The sequence below is a fragment of the Pan troglodytes genome, chromosome 4 (assembly GCF_028858775.2).
Source record: "Pan troglodytes isolate AG18354 chromosome 4, NHGRI_mPanTro3-v2.0_pri, whole genome shotgun sequence".
NCBI classification, from domain to species: domain Eukaryota; kingdom Metazoa; phylum Chordata; class Mammalia; order Primates; family Hominidae; genus Pan; species Pan troglodytes.
In genome coordinates this window covers 59,005,639-59,024,003 of record NC_072402.2, presented here as the reverse complement: position 1 = coordinate 59,024,003, position 18,365 = coordinate 59,005,639, and the positions used below count along the sequence as shown (strand labels likewise).

General features: G+C 36.7%; 1 protein-coding gene across 38 annotated transcripts in view; it reads right to left on the bottom strand.

Annotated features, from left to right (window-relative positions):
- Positions 1–333: 333 nt before the first annotated feature.
- SLC38A9 (solute carrier family 38 member 9) overlaps positions 334–18,365 on the bottom strand; it is an 84,179-nt gene continuing 66,147 nt past the window's right edge. For 22 of the 38 annotated variants that reach the window (XM_009449151.5, XM_009449152.5, XM_009449149.5 and 19 more), the window contains 4 exons: positions 10,084–10,197; positions 8,294–8,442; positions 2,388–2,477; positions 334–1,148 (listed from right to left, as the gene is read on the bottom strand). In XM_009449151.5, the coding sequence (XP_009447426.3) occupies positions 983–1,148; positions 2,388–2,477; positions 8,294–8,442; positions 10,084–10,197 (519 nt within the window). In that variant the 3' untranslated portion in view covers positions 334–982. Of the gene's footprint in view, positions 1,149–2,387; positions 2,478–8,234; positions 8,443–10,083; positions 10,198–18,365 lie in introns of all 38 variants that reach the window. The other 16 variants (XM_063810455.1, XM_063810467.1, XM_063810470.1 and 13 more) reach the window with 5 other exon arrangements.

The window sequence follows — 18,365 nt, the reverse complement described above, 5'->3', positions numbered from 1 at the left end:
CTGAAGGTCATACCTCAAACAAAATCAATCCTTTTTTGTGGTGCAGAAACCACTCCACCCCCAGAGGACACAAAATATGCTGGGCTGAGGCCTCTTCGTCCCTGGCCCCTTCTCTGTTCGCCTTCTCCCCTATGGGCCTCTCAGGCTCCTCTCTGCCATGCTTTCCCCACTGGGTCCATCATGATAGCCTACGCTGGGATCTCAGGGATCCAAAAAGCAAAAGCACCCCCTGGGTCTATGGGTACAATCATTCTTGTTCCTATGCAAAGTCTGGCTTGGGGAACTGTAATTTCGATCTAAGTCACTGGTACTGGATTAGAAATAAAAGAGGAGTTAGACAGCAACAAACTCTCCTACTTTATTTATTTTGTATATATTTCATGATCCTGGGGATTACATTGACATTACTTTTGTCTCTACTTTTTCTTCAAATAGAGATTAAGACTCAGTTAAAAATGTACTTTATTAACACTGATGCCATGAAAACTTCTTTTTAAAAATGAGGTATTTGGCTTACTGTCCCAAACAGTAGAGGTTTGGGCAAACTGCAGAAATGGTCTAGTAAGTAAGAAAATGAAAGTGAATACACTGAAACATAAAACAGAAGCAGGATTTGGCAATATGCTGCTCTGACACCCTGAGAATCTTTACTGCAGGCAAAATAAATCCACCACCTTTTATCTCTAAAAGCAAAACCCAGCATGATTTCTTCCTAGGGCATACATTTCTATTCAGAAAAGACCACAGAATAAAGAGGTGAGTTAATATGAGAAAGGTAAAGACACCAAGATCATTCTTTTTGCCCCTTTCCCCACCCCAATAAAAAAATACTTATTAAGGGGCCACTATTTCCCTTGCTTTCAAATTATCTTAGAAAATATTTAGAATTACACAACAGCAGCATTTACAAGTGAGTTTATATAGAACTGTTGTCAAGGCTCAAAATATCATGAGAGCTCTTGAAAAAAACAGTTGAGGTATTTCACATAAAAAACTGAACAATCAGGTTAGCCACACCCAAAATGATGATGAAAACGTGGAAGATTAATTTAGGCCATGTCAGACGCTCTTCTTGGTGGAGGGAAATTATATAGATGAGAGATGGGTATATGAATACAAAGGCCAGTCCACATGCTGCTCCTGAATATCTGCAAAATAAAAGCTTTTGGGGTTAATATTCATCTTGCACTTTGCTTTTTTCTGATTTACAATTAAGGTAAACATAGTACAATTTAAATCCTCCTCAGTCTGATAGCTCAATAAAAATTATTTTTGATTCATTTGTTGTTGACATAAAACATCTGGGTTTAAAACTTACTTTACTTGCTAAGTTAATATAAAATATGATTTCCTGCTCATCTTTATAGCATCTGCTTAACAAAGACTTTTTATTCATCCCTCAAATCTCTGTAGTTCCTCTGTATTTGGTGATTGTGGCTACTTCCTCAGAAACATCTGGAGCGAGGCCTCCTATCTTTGATCTTTTATAAACTAATTACTCATTCTCAGTTTTTGAGGGACCATTAGTATCCCGGTTTAAGTATAAGAACAGATAAATGCTACCATGGCATTCAGCATGATTATGAAAGATAATAACAAAAATACTTAAACATGAGACTGTGACAGAGAAATATGCACTTTCTTCTCCTTTTCTCTATACTTGGGTTTTCTTGAGGAACAGTTCAATAGGAACTTGTAAGTCCTTTATATTCAATAAACATCAGGCTAACAATCTCCCCTTCTTGTTCCTTGTTACTTTCTTAGGTAAGAGTGTTCCAAAAAAAATGACTCCTTCCTGCTGTCTATAGTAGGAGAAATCAGATCATTCTAAATCCCAATTTCCCATGAGAATTTGAGGTGCAACTTTATTCCTACTCTATTCATCCTGTCACGTTTTTAGGAAAAGGATATTAAAGAAAGCCATCTAGGGTCTAAACTCTTACTTAAACTCTTACTTTTTGACTACAATTGACATTGAAAAATACTTTTGAGTAGAAAAGGATTAAGGAACTTAGAATGGATTAAGGAAGCTCTGACAAATAAAGGATCTCCCAGGTAATCCCAAAAAGTTATACATATATTAAAAATAACTTTTTATTTTGGATATAGAGAGGAAATAAAGTGGAGGATGATGAGAGAAAGAAAAAGAAAATGATGCCTGAGGCTAAGGGATAATGGAGCTTCTAGAGTGAGTTATCCACCAGAACAAACAGAAAGGGAAGATAATGAGCATCTTAACTGATACCAAGGGGCTGCATTTGAATATTACTAGTTTTAAATACTCATAGGAATTTCATACAATTAAATTAAAACAACAACAACAACAGGAAAAGCCTAAAAATAAAGACCAATATATGTAAGGGCACCATTCCCTTACAAGGCAGTACCTTATGATCCCTCCTATGTTTGGGTAGAAACAGGCCATGATCACTCCAGCTCCCACAATAATTAGATTAAGAATCAGCACGTGGAAAATGCTCGAAGTTGAGAAGAGAGTTTGGAGGAAAGAAAAAATATAAAAATAGGCAAATTATAACCACTAATATGAGACTACAGTTCATTCTTAACATCGTTAAAATCAAAATGTCTTAAGCTTGATAAAATCACAGCAAAAATAGAAGGTAACAGTAGTCCTCAATTGTGGTAACGAGAAAGTGAAATTAGCTCTTCTGTGCAATTATACTGGTTAAATTTTGTAGAAGTACACTGGTAGTGTGTATCAGAATTCACATTGTTTGATCTATTATTCCATTTGGAATATCTTGAGAAAATAATCCAAACAATGAAAATGCTATGAATATCAAGATATTTATGAAAAAACATAAGAATCCTGGACATAGCAAGACAATAATTTACTTGACAGAGTATGTTAAAAATTATTTAAAATAACTTATCACTATTACCTTGTCAGGTAAAATACTATCTAGGCAATTCAGAAAAAAAGCCAGCTACGTTTTCACTACACAAGAAAACCCCAAAAACATTTGGAAAAAAAAATCAGAAGGGTAGTCACTGAGAAGGCAGTAGTGATTTTGTTACAATTTGGGGTTTTGGATAACATTCCCTCTTTCTATATTTAACAAACTTTTCATAAAGTGTTCAAATTACTTTTATATTAAACACTTTATATTAAGGGAAAGACAAAATGGGCAGGTTTTTATCTTCCAGATTTAACCACTTAAAGAAAGTGGTCATACTTCATACTTTGACCATAAAGAAAGAACTTAAAGCTACTCACTACCATGAAGAGAATATTTACTAAATACTTTAACTAGATATTAACAATTCAAGGTTTGGGAAACAATTTTGGACACAAACAAAAATAATGTAGATGAAAATTTGATACTGAAGAAATAACTCCATTTCCCCTGAAAATGATTCTCAAAAGCCAAATGTACACATCAAAGCAACCCTTTGGGCCCAAGTTATCAGAGGTTAATTAATCCCAGATAAAGATTACAGAGAATTAAAAACAAAGAAAATTATTTATATAAATAAGTGGTTAGTCATATACCCTGATGAATTAGAAAGATATTAGGCTTACAGATCTTACTGTTTACCCAGAAACTCTAACCTTAAAATTGCTTCAGAGCTTTGAGGTATTGGCTGGGCTTTTGTTATTTCTGCATTATAAAAGGAAACAACATTGTATACACAGAGGGAGGCAGTTGCATCCATCTGTATTCCTTTTCTAAAATTTTAATTAATTATTATTATTTTTTTAAGAGACAGGGTCTTGCTCTGTCATCCAGGCTGCAGTGCAGTGGGGCAATAATGGCTTACTGAAGCCTTGAACTTCTGGGCTCAAACCAACCTCCTGAATGGCTGGGACTACAGGCGTGTGTCACCATGCCCGGCTAACACTCATGCTTTCCATACTGTATTCTTTAATGCCAAACACTCTCCAAAGTATAAAAAAGGTCCTTGATAAAGGAGTAGAACATTGATTTTGCTAAATCTCATGTTTGAATATATATCTTTTAAATATTCTATGTGATCAAATAGGAAGGTCATAATAAAGCACATCTGCGCATACTGCAGTACAGTACGCTGGAAGTCTTGAGGAAAAGTACTTGTGTGGCTGAGCTGAAGGGGACCTAGCTGTTTTGCCTACCAAATGCTACTTTTACTTGAATTGCAGTCAAACTATGGTCATTCAAACTCAGGTGTTTGACAGATATTTTCCAGAAAAATGAATTATATAAGCTTGTCACTTCAAGGAAAACAACTGGCAGTATTTGTTGCCAAAGATAAAATTAAAGTTTTCAAATAAAAACTAGAATTTTGGAAAACTTGTGTTTGCTACCCTGAGCTTGACAGTTTCCCAATGTTTAAAGGCTCTTGTGATGAAATTAGTGATAGTATTAATGAAAGTGGGTTTTGATATTGTAAAATGAAGTGTGTCAACATTTGGAAGATCCACAGAACTCGGTGAACCAATATTTTCCAAATGATCAAACAGATGTTACAAAATCATGCATGCGTAAAAGATCCAAAGTGCACGATAGACCAATTGGTTTTAATGTAAACAAGTTTCAGATTCCACGTTGCAACTCATAAGAAGCTACCACTCGTCAGGTTTTGGCACAGTATCAAAGAAGAATATCCACAATTATATGAAAAAGCTATTAAAAGTACTCCTTCTTTTTCCAACTATCTATGTGAGGCTGGATTTTCTTCACAAATCTAAACGAAAACAGGATATTATAACATGGAATGCAGAAGTAGAGAGGAGAATCCAATTGTCTGCTAGTAAAACAAACATCAGAGTTTTGCAAATGTAAATTAAAGGTTTTTTTGTTTTTGTTTGTTTGTTTGTTTGTTTTTGAGATGGAGTCTCGCTCTGTCACCCAGGCTGGAGTGCAGTGGTGCCATCTTGGCTCACTGCAACCTCCGCCTCCTGGGTTCAAGCAATTCTCCTACCTCAGCCTCCCGAGTACCTGGGATTACAAGCGCCTGCCACTACGCCAGGCTAATTTCTGTATTTTTAGTAGAGATGGGGTTTCACCATGGTGGCCAGGATGGTCTCGATCTCCTGACCTCATGATCCACCCGCCTTGGCCTCCCAAAGTGCTGGGATTACAGGTGTGAGCCACCACGCACAGCTAAATTAAAATTTTTTTGAAAGCAGTTATTTTTATTTTTTTAGTTTTGGTGGGTACATAGTAGGTGTATATATTTATGGAGCACATAAGATGTTTTCATACAGGCATGTAATACATAATAATCATATCGTGGAGACTGGGGTATCCATCCCCTGAAAGTGTTTTTTTACAAAAATGTTACTTATGTTAACAAGTAATGGTTTTATTATTGATTTTAAAGAAATTAAAAATACTTTGCTGGGCATGGTGGCTCATGCCTGTAATACCAGCACTTTGGGAGGCTGAGGCAGGCAGATCACCTGAGGTCAGGAGTTCAAGACCAGCCTGCCCAACATGGCGAAACACCATCTTTACTAAAAACACAAAAAATTAGCCAGACATGGTGGTGGGTGCCTGTAATCCCAGCTACTCGGGAAGCTGAGGTAGGAGAATTGCTTGAACCCAGGAGGCAGGGGTTGCAGTGAGCCAAGATCATGCCACTGCACTCCAGCCTGGGCGACAAGAGTGAAACTCCATCTCAAAAAAACAAAAAACAAAAAACCTAAATTCTGTTTTTTAATATTTAAATACTGATAGCTATACCTGCATAAACTAAAGCTCCTGGAGTCCTCAATACATTTTTAAGAGGATAAAGGGTCCTGAGACCAAAAATTATGCTCCAAAGTATGCACACTCTATAGAGTGCTTATAACTGTCGGATAAATGAAAATGACAATGTGTTCTTGGTGGTAGGGGAAGAACTGTAATGTGAAAACAAAAGGGAAATCTCCGACTTTTTCTAAGAAGAAAAAACATTCTTGTAAAGATAGCCACAATTCTGCAAAATAATGGTAGAAAACAGGAATAATGTATTTGCTTAGCATTTTTTCATCTATGACTTCACTGTATTTATTTTCTTTGATGAATATAAATACAGCAGAGTAGAAACACAATCAGAGGCTTACATTTATTGAGCTCCAATCTTCTGGATAATAACACTAGAACCATAGCTGCTGCTATACTTATCAGTGCTTGAGACCTGGTAACTCCTGACTGTTGCTTTGTTTTGAAACCAACATATTTATGGCAAAAATTATTTATTGAAGAAGCAGACTACATCAGTTCATTTTAAACAAGAACTGATTAAGATCACTTGTTTAGTTGCTCACTGTAAATGCAATTTTTTTCAAATTTTATTTAAGTTAGATAACTTTAAATCTTTAAAGAAAGATTTCTTTAAAAGAACATATTCCTAATAAAAGTGGACTAGGTTCTTTTCACTAGGATGAACCTATAAAAAGACTTAATGTAAGGGTAGGAGTTAACCAAAGGTCCACAAGAAGGCTGCTGGGAAACTCTGAAATGACATATAGAAATTTCTCTTGGAAAAAAAAAAAAAAAGAAAGAAAAAAAAAAAGAAATTTCTCTTGGATGAGGGTAACCAGCTTTGAAAAGATTTTCAAAAGAACTCACAACTCCTTCATCCCTAATAAGAGGTTAACAATTATAGCAGTAATTTAAACTTGTTATATATCAAATAAAAATTAATTATATATCTGACCTTCAATTCTAAACAATTGATCATTTATGTAAAATTGCATAAATGTAGGCCGGGTGCAGTGGCTCACGCCGGTAATCCCAGCACTTTGGGAGGCTGAGGCGGGCGGATTACAAGGTCAGGAGATTGAGACCATCCTGGCTAACACAGTGAAACCCCACCACTACTAAAAAATACAAAAAATTAGCCGGGCATGGTGGCGGGCGCCTGTAGTCCCAGCTACTCAGGAGGCTGAGGCAGGAGAATGGCGTGAACCCGGGAGGTGGAGCTTGCAGTGAGCCGAGATCGCGCCATTGCACTCCAGCCTGGGCGACAGAGCGAGACTCAGTCTCAGAAAACAAAAACAAAAAACAACAACAAAAAAAACTGCATAAATGTTAATGAATATAAAAGTAAGGATTGTTGGACTCAGAAAACCATACCCTAAAATGAAAGCCTCAGAAACAAAAGTTTTTCTCTGACCTTCTGAATCTCAGTCCCATTCTCCCGAAGCTAGCTTAGAAACTAGAATCCCTCTTCCCCAAAGTGGAACATGGAAACCTTTTCCCTCAAGTTGGCCGTAAAACCTAAAAATATCACTCCAATTTCCCTCTATTTCTGTGTAAAAACTAGCCATAAAGAAATGATCTGACCTGTCTTGTTTGACTGCAGGTCATAAGACTCCCATTCCAGAGAGGGTCCTGCCCCAGACGCAGATGAAAAAAACACATGCTCAGAGAGGCTAAGAATCTAGACAGAGGGGCCTTGCTGGAGTTCCCCACTCAGTCTATTAGCATTGGACATGGCTGTTCACATAAACATAACCATAAAAATGGACAATTTCCCCTGTATCTTTGGGTCTTCTTTCTAAAGGCTCCCATGTAACATAAAACCACATTCAAATACATTTATATGCCTTTTCTCCTTTTTTTTTTTTCTTTTGGAGTCAGGGTCTCTCACTGTATCACCCAGAGCAGCAGTGTGATCTCAGCTCACTGCAGCCTCGATCTCCCGGGCTCAAACGATCCTCCTCCTCCCACCTCAGCCTCCTGAGTAACTGGGACTACAAGCATGCCCACTATGCTCGGCTGATTTTTTAAAATTTTGTAGAGATGGAGTTTCACTATGTTGCCCAGGCTGGTCTTGAACTCCTGGGCTCAAGCGATCCACACACCTTGGCCTCCAAAAGCGCTAGGATTACAGGCATGAGCCACTGAGCCGGGCCCTTCTTGCCTATTAATCTGCCTTTTGTCGGTCATTTTCAACAAAACTTCAGAGGGCAAAGGGGAAGTTTTCCCTTGGCCCTGATAGTTTCAATGACCAATAATTAAAAGTGTTGCTTCTCATTAGCTACACATTGCCAATATAGGTACTATACACTATAAACTTCTTGACAATATGTAAATCAATAGCAATTAAATAATAAGATAAATATAAATGGTATCGGAGCTAATTAACTATACTGGAAGGAATGAACTTTAAATCATTCTAGACAAGGGAGTGGCTTCTATTCTTAAAGCTCTTCAGGGAAGAGGACACCAATGATCTATCTTTAGTCACCACTTGCATTAGGCATTTTTATAGCAAAAGGATCAGTCACACTTTAAACTGACCTGCTTGCACAGTCATTTGTTGCTTGGCACATCCTGCTGGTCAAGAGAAGAGCCCTTACCTAGGATAAATGTCACCGAAGATATGGCCCAAAAGCTGGACACGAGCCAGGTAGCCTAAGAGTGGGTATACAGTCATCATCTGGAACAGCAGGAATATCCTTGCAATGAAGGACAGGGTGTCACTGCTAGGGAAGTTGTCTAAAAAATTCTAATCCAAGAAAGATAATGAGGTCATGTTAAAAATCAAATTCAGTACACACATTCATAAAATGGAATGTCTTCTGCTTATTTTGAACACAGGTGCTACTCCAATTGTGGTTTGTGGACTAGTGCCCATCCACAACTACTTGTTAAGTATTTTTTCAATGAGGTAAGTATAGAAATCGAAAGTGTTCAGAAACTTTTACAGAAATCTGACATTGCCACAATTTTATTCTATTTTACAAAAGTATCAGCCTGCAATTTATTTAACATTAAAGCAACAGCAAAGACAATTTTGTCCTTCACCACAGATAGATCGAGAAAGCATTGCTTTATGTGGTTCAAGGAAAATACCAGTCTGCTTTAAAAATGTAAAGAGCTAATTTAATTCAGTGTTATTTTACCCTCTCTGGCTCTCCTGCTTTCCTCCTCTGAAGCACTGTAAGCACTTTTGAAGTAAAGATGACAGAATAAGGTGAGAGTATGTCTATCACCTACTACATCATTGTTTAGTCTATCACTAAATTGAAAATGATTTATCTCTACTTCCTTTCATGACCCTTTTCTCCATTTTGATTTGGTATCTTAAAAAAAAGTTAATTACTCAGAATTTTTATCTTTTCTTTCAAATACAAATATCACAAATATTCCTATTCCCAAGGGAGTAGGCTTTGTATGAGTTTGTTCATATCAGGGAAATTTCCAGCAAACATTTGGCTGCCAAAGAACTTCTGGAGTCAAGGAAATCAAGAAAATAAGAACATTTCCAAGCTGCCATAATAGCAGTAATTCAAACTTATTTCTCTTATAAAGATGAGAACACTATTAACATTATTTTGCTGAAATAACCATTATAATTCAGCTGTAATAAATCACATTGTATATTCCATTGCACTCTGTAAGAGGAATTTCTTCTGACCAGAAAGTCACTTGTGAAATGTTGTTTTTTGTGAGAAACTCTTCAGTCACTTATAACTAAAGACTATACTATTGCTAAGTTTTTGATGGGTTAAATCAAAGAAAATATTAGTTATGGCAACCTTTTATTAAAATATTTTTTTCTTTTACTCTGTCTCTTTTTTTTTTTTTTTTAACCCTCTGGTGACTCATAGGACATCTCTCTCTCTTTTTTTAACAGCCAAATACTCTTTTTTTGTTTTGCTGCCTGTCACTCAATATAAGAATGAGAGTCTGATTAATCATTAGAGTCTGATAAACAAAGACTCTAGTTTATCCAGGGCATTCCTGATACAGGCTTTTAAAAATAGGGAGTTCCTTCAATGTATTCTCTGTGAGGTTTTATAACTACATGAGAACTACTTGTACCAGTTCCCCACAAAAAGAGAAATATATGTACATAATAGTAGACATTTATTTGAGTACCACAAGGTCCCTGGCATGTAGTACATTATCTCAGAGTCCATCTAAAAATCAAATGGGGGTACTTATTATACTATTTAATGGAAAAGAAAAATAAAGCTCAGAAAGAAAAGGGAAGGTGCCTAAATTCCCATACTTGGAGTAGATAGCAGAGATGGTATTAAAACCCAGGCCTATCTGATGTTATATCTTGCCACTGTATCACCCTACCTACTATAAATACATGAAAGTGTACACAATCACACAGAGAGGGTACACGGTGCCTTACCTGCTCAATACAATCTTTGGATAATGGTGGTGAAGGAAATGAAGCAAAAACCAGGACTCCAATATAGAGATAAGTTAATGTCACCAGCATATAAGCAATGCACAAGTCCCTCACCTGTAAATACAGAACAAAAGTTCCATAATACTGAAGAACCTTGCAGTAAGTCTACCTTAATAGGCTAAAGAGACTAACAAATAAATATAAAATTTGTCTTTTTACCTTGTACATGTGTGTATATACTTCTAGATATTCAATTTGTTCACAGAAAGTAGTTAAAACAAAATCCACACACTTTACAATTAGTCTGCCAATTTTTTTTTAAAAAGTACTCTGAAGTATGTAGACTAAGCTACCTGTTGGCAGACTTAGAAGTTAACATGGTGGTTTAACATGACTGAAATTCTGACTTAATTTCAAAAGATAATATAGTTGCCAAATTACAAAATATTTAACTACAATAATAAAGCTAAGGGACAACAAGAAAGTAAGCATAGCCACTTCAGTATGGTCTGCAACATTTTAAAAATTCATCCTTTGGTAAATTAACTTATATTATTAAAACATGCCTAGACCACAGCAGAGCAGAACATACTAAAATATATTTAATAAAGAAAGAAAGCTAGTTAAAGAACAGACAACAAGCAGTATTAAAGACAAGCTTAATAAATCTAAACAGTAAACAACAGGAAATCAAAAGGCAGCTGTTCAAACAGCTGCACAATGTTACTGGAATCAGCAAACAAATGCAGAACATTAAATAAAGCGGACTGCTTTCTTCTATTGTGGTTCCCACCCTCCCAACCTCCCATCTCCATGCAAAGTAAAAAGCTCCAAGATATTTAATGTAGCCAGCTGTCAGATCCAAACAGAACAGATTCCCCAGCTCAAAAATCTGGTCTTCATCACCACTAAAGTTATGGCCAAACAATTCAGCACAATTAAATTATGGCAACAAGCCTATTCATTTTTCATTTTAAACAAAAATTACTTTGAAAGCTAAGGAAACAAATTAGAAAAAAATAAACTTAAAAACATTTGATAGCACAGTAAAAAAACTGGACATTTGGTATTAGGGAACATTTCTGACTTTTTGGATTACTTTCTTCCTTAAATGGGCTAACGTAGTAGAGTTTTATAAAATTGAATGTTGACAAATTCAGTTAAAAAGCAAGTAACAAGTTATGAGAAATCTTAAGGTCAGGTCTAAATTGACAATCAGCTTGAAAGTAAGTCAAGGGTTTTAAATCCTAAATTAGATGGTGGATAAGCCCATGGAGCTAAAGGCTTATGCAGATTGGTTCCAGCCCTCTCAAAATGCGTCTAATTGCTTAGGAATGAGGAAGAGGATGACCGGGAGCGGTTTCAAAATCATTCCTCTTTAGTTCATGAAGCTCTAGGTCTGACGGGAGGTCAGAGTTCAGTCACCCCTAGGATTGCCTCATGATCTTGTGTGGGATGAACAGCAATGAACCAGGCCAAATCTACTTTTTTGTCAAAAGTAGTAGTTTCCCATTATGATGGTTGAAAGTCATTCTACACTCAACCTACTCAATGCCACTCAAGAACAGAGGTAGCCTTGTAAAAAAATCTTGGGAGGCAAAGCAGCTGGGCCTGAGACAGCTCTCTGTAAAGTGGGACAGCCACCATCCCATAGACAGTTTTCAGCTTATCTACTACCTGATCACCATGTTATTTTGGTCTGACTTCTTGCAAAGAAGTGTACCAGAGCATACCTAGGGGGAAATCTGATTAAGATGCAAAGGCTATGGTGCACAGCTTCCAATAAGACTTCCCTTCCGCTTCTCTGTTCTCACGGCACTATATACATATCTCAAATACAACAACTATTCTACTGTATTGTGACAGTCATTAATTTTTATTATAAAAGTAAACCATGTGCATGATATAAAGAATTTCACGTGGAAATAAAATGTCCCTTGACATCCCTAAAATAGCCAAGGTTAATAGTTCTTGCATCATGTTGGTATTTTAATTTTTCTCCAAATGTGTCTGTACCACAAGACTCTGGGATTCTGAGGAGAGAGACCACGTCTTTTTCTTCTTTGTATCCCCAATACCCAGGACCACGCCTGGTACACAGGAGGAACTTGGTAAATGTAGATAAAGAATAATAGCCACACTGGCTTTATTAAGTGCTTGTAGGTGCCAGGCTATATTGCTAAGCACATTACAAGTGTCATCTCATTTCCTCCTCATTGCAACCTTATAATGTAGATACTGTCATTTTCTTCATTTTAAAGATGTAAACTAAGTGCAGCAAGGTTACAAAACTCGTTTGTGGCTGCAAAGTGAGTATCTGGTGAAACCAATATTCAAATCAAGATCTTTTTAGTTCCAAATTGCAGGTCCTTAGCTACTATGATGGAGAGCTGACCAGTCTCCAATGCAATTGTGTCATAGTTAATAAACAATAATAATAATAAAAAAAAGAGAGGTAACAAGTTATGAGTAACAACTATACAACAGAACACATACAGGGATGCTTCCATTTTGAGATACTAAAATCAGAAAAGTTTTATTTCACAGTACTCCAACATACCTTAAGTAAAAGTGGCTCAGGAGCTGCATATGTGTTTTCATCTGAATACTCCAATGAACAGAAATTATGCTTTTATTATAAAAGCAGCTGAGGTTTAGCATGACACTGGGAAACATGCCACTTATGAACAGTATACACATATGTGGGCTTTGCTATTCTCTGGCTCGAATACAAGCCATTAGGCCTAAAGATATAGCCTATTTAATGGAACAGCCTTGAAAGCCCATTTAATGGAACAGGATAGAAAAAAGCTATTATTTAGAAAATGAGGCTCAAAGTAAAAAATATATTTAAAAAGAGACACAAGTGACAATATAAGCTGGTAATTATGTCAAGAAGCCTATACATTAATAAGGTAACTGATTCTGTCTTGTGAATAAGAAATGGCTGGCAGGGTTGACGGTAGAAAACTAAAGACAGGTAGAATGCCAAGTCAGAATGAAAACTGGATCTACAGCAGGCCCAGAAGTGGGTTTGGGAACCCATTCTGTTTGTCAGACATGGTTTATTATTTGTTCCACGTACCGTTCATAGTGAAAATACTATTCAGTGGAGCATTTACTAACAAAAATGACAGAAACTGACCACACAGACTGACCCCAAACATTTACATAACTTCTCCTGGTATATAGCCAGGTAAACCACAGATTCATATGAAGAAGGAAAAAGTAAATAACAAATCACAATATGAGGTATTTCAAATCGTTTTAAAGAACAAAGCAGGGTAATACAACTAAACATAGACAAAACAAAACTAAACAAAAGAAGCACTTAGAGGTTCTGATTCAAATACAATGAGGAAATATCAAGAGGTCAATCCACACAACCAGGAGGGTTATAGGGACTACATATTCTGGTGATAAACTAGTTGGATGGTCTTCAGCTCCCTAATCCCCTTTTTTTGGTAAGATATGACAAAAGAATAGAAATGATGGCCAGGCGCGGTGGTTCATGCCTGTAATCCCAACACTTTGGGAGGCCGAGGCAGGCGGATCACCCCATTTCTACTAAAAATACAAAAGTAGCCGGACGTGGTGGCACATGCCTGTTATCCCAGCTACTTGGGAGGCTGAGGCAGGAGAATTGCTTGAACTGGGAAGGCGGAGGTTGCAGCAAGCCAAGATGGTGCCACTGCACTCCAGCCTGGGCAACAAGAATGAAACTCTGTCTAAAAAAAAAAAAAAAAAAAAAAAAAAAAAAGAATAGAAATGATATCCCATTTACACATAAAACAAACTACATTTCGTGGAAAAAAAATGTATGAAATGAAGTTGAACTTGGAAAACCTAGAAAATTTGATCACTACACCTATTTAGGAGTTTGTTTCTTTCTTTGCAAATGTCTTTAGTTCCAAGTCCAGCTATAGTTTATACAGAAGAGGAGGCCTTTTCTATTCTTTTGTCTTCTTTTCTATTTTCAAACTCTTGTTTACTGAGCTTGGAATGATCCAGTATCCACATTATGAATTCAGAGTCCCTGGCAAGCTTTACATTTTCTGACTTTAATCTCAAGAAAATATTATGCCATGATATTAACAGGACTTCTTTCAAAGTACTTACTGAAACTTGCTGAAAGGTATAATCATTAAATAAATGAAATGACAAAAAGTTTTTCTCAGAATATAGTACCCATTTAGGTTGATTTTTGCTAACATAAAAGCCAATTTCAGTATAATCAAAAAGAGAGTATATATATTTACATATAGTCAAAGTGTTTAGAATGTTGCTGGCACATAGTGCTTCATAAATGTTAGCTTTATCCTTAGTAATTATTAATATTTTAAGAAGTTAACATGAAGTACAACTAGTTTTTTGAAAGGTAGACCATCACTTCATAACCCAATTTCAATTAAGACAGTAAAAAAAAAAAAAATCCATTTAAACCTTTGCTTTTTTTTTTTTTGAGATGGAGTCTCACTCTGTCGCCCAGGCTGGAGGGCAGTGGTGTGATCTCAGCTCACTGCAAGCTCTGCCTCCTGGGTTCAAGTGATTCTCCTGTCTCAGCCTCCCAAGTAGCTGGGATTGCAGGGGCCCACCACCATGCTCGGCTAATTTCTGTATTTTTAGTAAAGACGGGGTTTTGCCATGTTGGCCAGGCTGGTCTCAAACTCCTGACCTCAGGTGATCCAACCACCTCAGCCTCCCAAAGTGCTGGAATTACAGGTGTGAGCTACCATGCCCAGCCATTTAAACCTTTGCTTTTAAGCTTTTGTTTTAAAAATAGTTTCCACAAGTGACAAAAGGTGAATCAAATTGTATTAGCTGAACCTAACATAATAGTTCTACAAAGCCCTAGTCCTAATACTAAGTGGAAAGAACTCATTTTATGGTATTTACATATGAAATACGGATTTCAAGGCCCACTGAGTGTTCTACTAAGAAAGGCAAAGACATGTCCTCAGTCTTTGGGAGACCATGAACTAAGAATGCCCATCTTAATCCAGCCCTGAGCTTCTCACAATGGGGCGTATACATCTCCAGATAAACTGGTGTGACTTTCCAGAAAAGCAATTCAACTTGAGAATTTTGGCGAGTGAAAAGTTAAGCACAGACAGTCCTCACTTTGCAGGGTACTATGCAACCTGAAACTGTGCAAAGTGATCACAATAATCAATGGGAAAAATTATAATTGTTCTAAGATCTTTAACAATTGTCAAAACATTAAATACTCTTACTGTCAGTTATAAATGTATAGGGAAATGAAGAAAAAGTAAAATAGCAATTCTCCTGCCTCAGCCTCCCTAGTAGCTGGGATTACAGGCATGTGCCACCACGCCCAGCTAATTTTTTTTGTATTTTTAGTAGAGATGGGGTTTCTCCATGTTGGTCAGGCTGGTCTCGAACTCCCAACCTCAGGTGATCCACGCACCTCGGCCTCCCAAAGTGCTGGGATTACAGGCATGAGCCACCGTGCCCGGCCAACATCTTTTAAAGTACATTGCAATGTCAAAAATATTGAGCTTAAAATATTTTATTTTTTGGTAAAAACGTACCAAGAGTAGTCTGAACTATGTTCGCCTCCTTCTTCTCACTGTATAACTTAACAATATGGAGCAGGCATCTTTTCCATGCCTTGGTGAACTGCCATACTCCTTTATCCTTACTGTGCACCAGCTTCTAACATTTCATCTTTTGTGCTTTCAATGTTGTCAGACATCTCTGAGAATTCGATTAATGTGAAGTTTTCTGACAATGTCAATTCCTCTGGGATATCTTCATTCTTGTAATCATAACCACTTTCCGAATGCACGTTGATAAGCTCACCTTCCTTAAGTTTCTCTAGCTGCATATCTGGAGTCTCTTGTATGGCAGCAGTGTCAACATTTCCACAGTTGGCTATTTCTTTTATAACTCTCTATATAGAGTTCAATTCAAATTTCACTTCTTGCATTATTGTTTTGTTTCACTGTAGCACTTTCACTTTGTTTGACAATTCCCCGTTCAAGTATCCATTTTTTGTAAAATATCATGTCAGTTTATCACTGGGAGACAAGGAGTTAACACAACTATCTGCTTTGCAGACTGTACAGTGAAAAACATACACAGTGACCAGTCATTGACAGACTTTGAAAGAAGTTATGTGATTGGTTACTAATTATCACGTGCACTTGTTATTTATGTAGTGCTTTGTGAAGTGAGGGCTAGCAGCTACTACTTTACAAGTACTAATAGTTCAAATTCTTTGGTAACTGAGATTTGAACAAATGTTGTTAGGAGGAACTGATGTAATTGAACTAAACCAGATTAATGAAACTGGTGCATGTAAGAACCATGCAACATGAGAACTGCCTGTAGTCTAACTCATTTTGAGCCCTTCCCTTTCCCTTTCCCTTCCTAGTTTCTTTTTTGAGACGGAGTCTCACTCTGTCACCCAGGCTGGAGTGCAGTGGTGCGATCTCGGCTCACCACAACATCCACCTCCCAGGTTCAAGTGATTCTCCTGCCTCAGCCTCCTGAGTAGTGGGGACTACAGGCATGTGCCACCACACCCAGCTAATTTTTTGTATTTTTAGTAGAGACGGGGTTTCACTGTGTTAGCCAGGAAGGTCTCGATCTCCTGACCTTGTGATCCACCCGCCTCGGCTTCCCAAAGTGTTGGGATTACAGGCGTGAGCCACCGTGCCCAGCCTGAGACTGTTTTCTAGTAATACAAACAAATAATGAGCATGATAAAAATATGTGTAAATGTTTAAGATAAAACATGACACTTCAATAAGATTGTGTTTGTCTTCCCTAGATTCCTAGGTACATGAGGTTGTTCTGTTATTAGGGAGACTTTGGTGGTAAAGTTTGAGAAGCACAGCCTTATGGATAGGATCATCCAATACATGAGAATTCTCTTAACAAAATGAGTTTCTAGGGCACTTGGGCTAACTTGGCTTTCAAGAACAGACTGTAAATATCAGGAAAGAAAGGGTAAGAGGGGTAAAAATACTAAAAATTTCCAGCCTCTATTGTATGTTAGATCATGTTAACATCACAACCGTGATAGGTAGCTATAATTTTTACATATGACAAAAATGGAATTTGAGATAAGTTCACCAAGATAGGAAGTATGAAAAATCCAGATTGACTCAAGTCCAACTCCATTTACAGGTAACATGCTACATGTATGGTCAGTAAAGATGAAGATGGAAAAGCTTAATTTATATTTTTGCTCTAGAGAGCTTACTTCCTCTACTTAGAAAGGTTTTTGCCTTCTTAATGACTGCCAAATATTACCCCTTACTCAAAGCCTTCTCAGAATCTCCAGGCACAGCAAATCCTTCCTTCTTTTGCATTTCAGTAACAACTGTATAGACCTCTATTAGAACTTCATTATGACTTTTGTTTACAAGGTCAGAAGCTGTTAAATTGAACACAAAATCTGCAGACAAGCCAACAAGTAACTGGTTAACTTCTGTTTGCCTTGGGTTTAGTTTGCTTTACTTTTTCTATCATCTAAGGTAGAAAGTTAGGTTTTTGAGATCTTCATTTTTAGTGTAGGTGTTTACAGCTATACACTTCCCTGTAAGCACTGCTTTAAGTAATCTCAAAGTAGTTCTAATTTTTCTTGTGATTTCTTCTTTGACCCATTGGTTATTTAAGAGTATGCTGTTCAATTTCCACAATTTGTGAATTTCCCAAATTTCTTTCTGTCATTGATTTGTATCTTCACTCCATTATGGTTAGAGAACATACTCTGTATGATTTAAATCCTTTCAAATTTATTGAGAATTGTTTTATGACCCAGCATATGGTCTATCTTGGAAAATGTTCTTATGTATTTAAGAAGAATGTGCATTCCGCAGTTGAGAGAAAACTTTATAAATATATATTAGATTAAGTAGGTTGACAGTGTTTTTCATGCTTCCTCTACCCTTACTGATTTTAATCTATTTGTTCTATCAATTACTTGAAGGAGGGTGATAAAATGTCCAATTATAATTGTGGATTTGTCTACTTCACTTTTCAGTTTTGCAATTGTTAATTCATTTATTTTGAAGCTCTGTCACTGGGTACATATACATTTAGGATTATTATGTCTTCTTGATGAACTGATCCCTACAGATCATTATGTAAAGTTCCTCTTTATCTCTGGCAATACTCCCAGTTCTAAAGTCTATTTCATCTGATATCAATTTGGCCACTCCAGCTTTCTTATGTTTAATATTTGCTTGGTATATCTTTATGTTTAATATAAATTCCTTGTAGACAACATATAGTTAGGCTTTGTTTTTTAA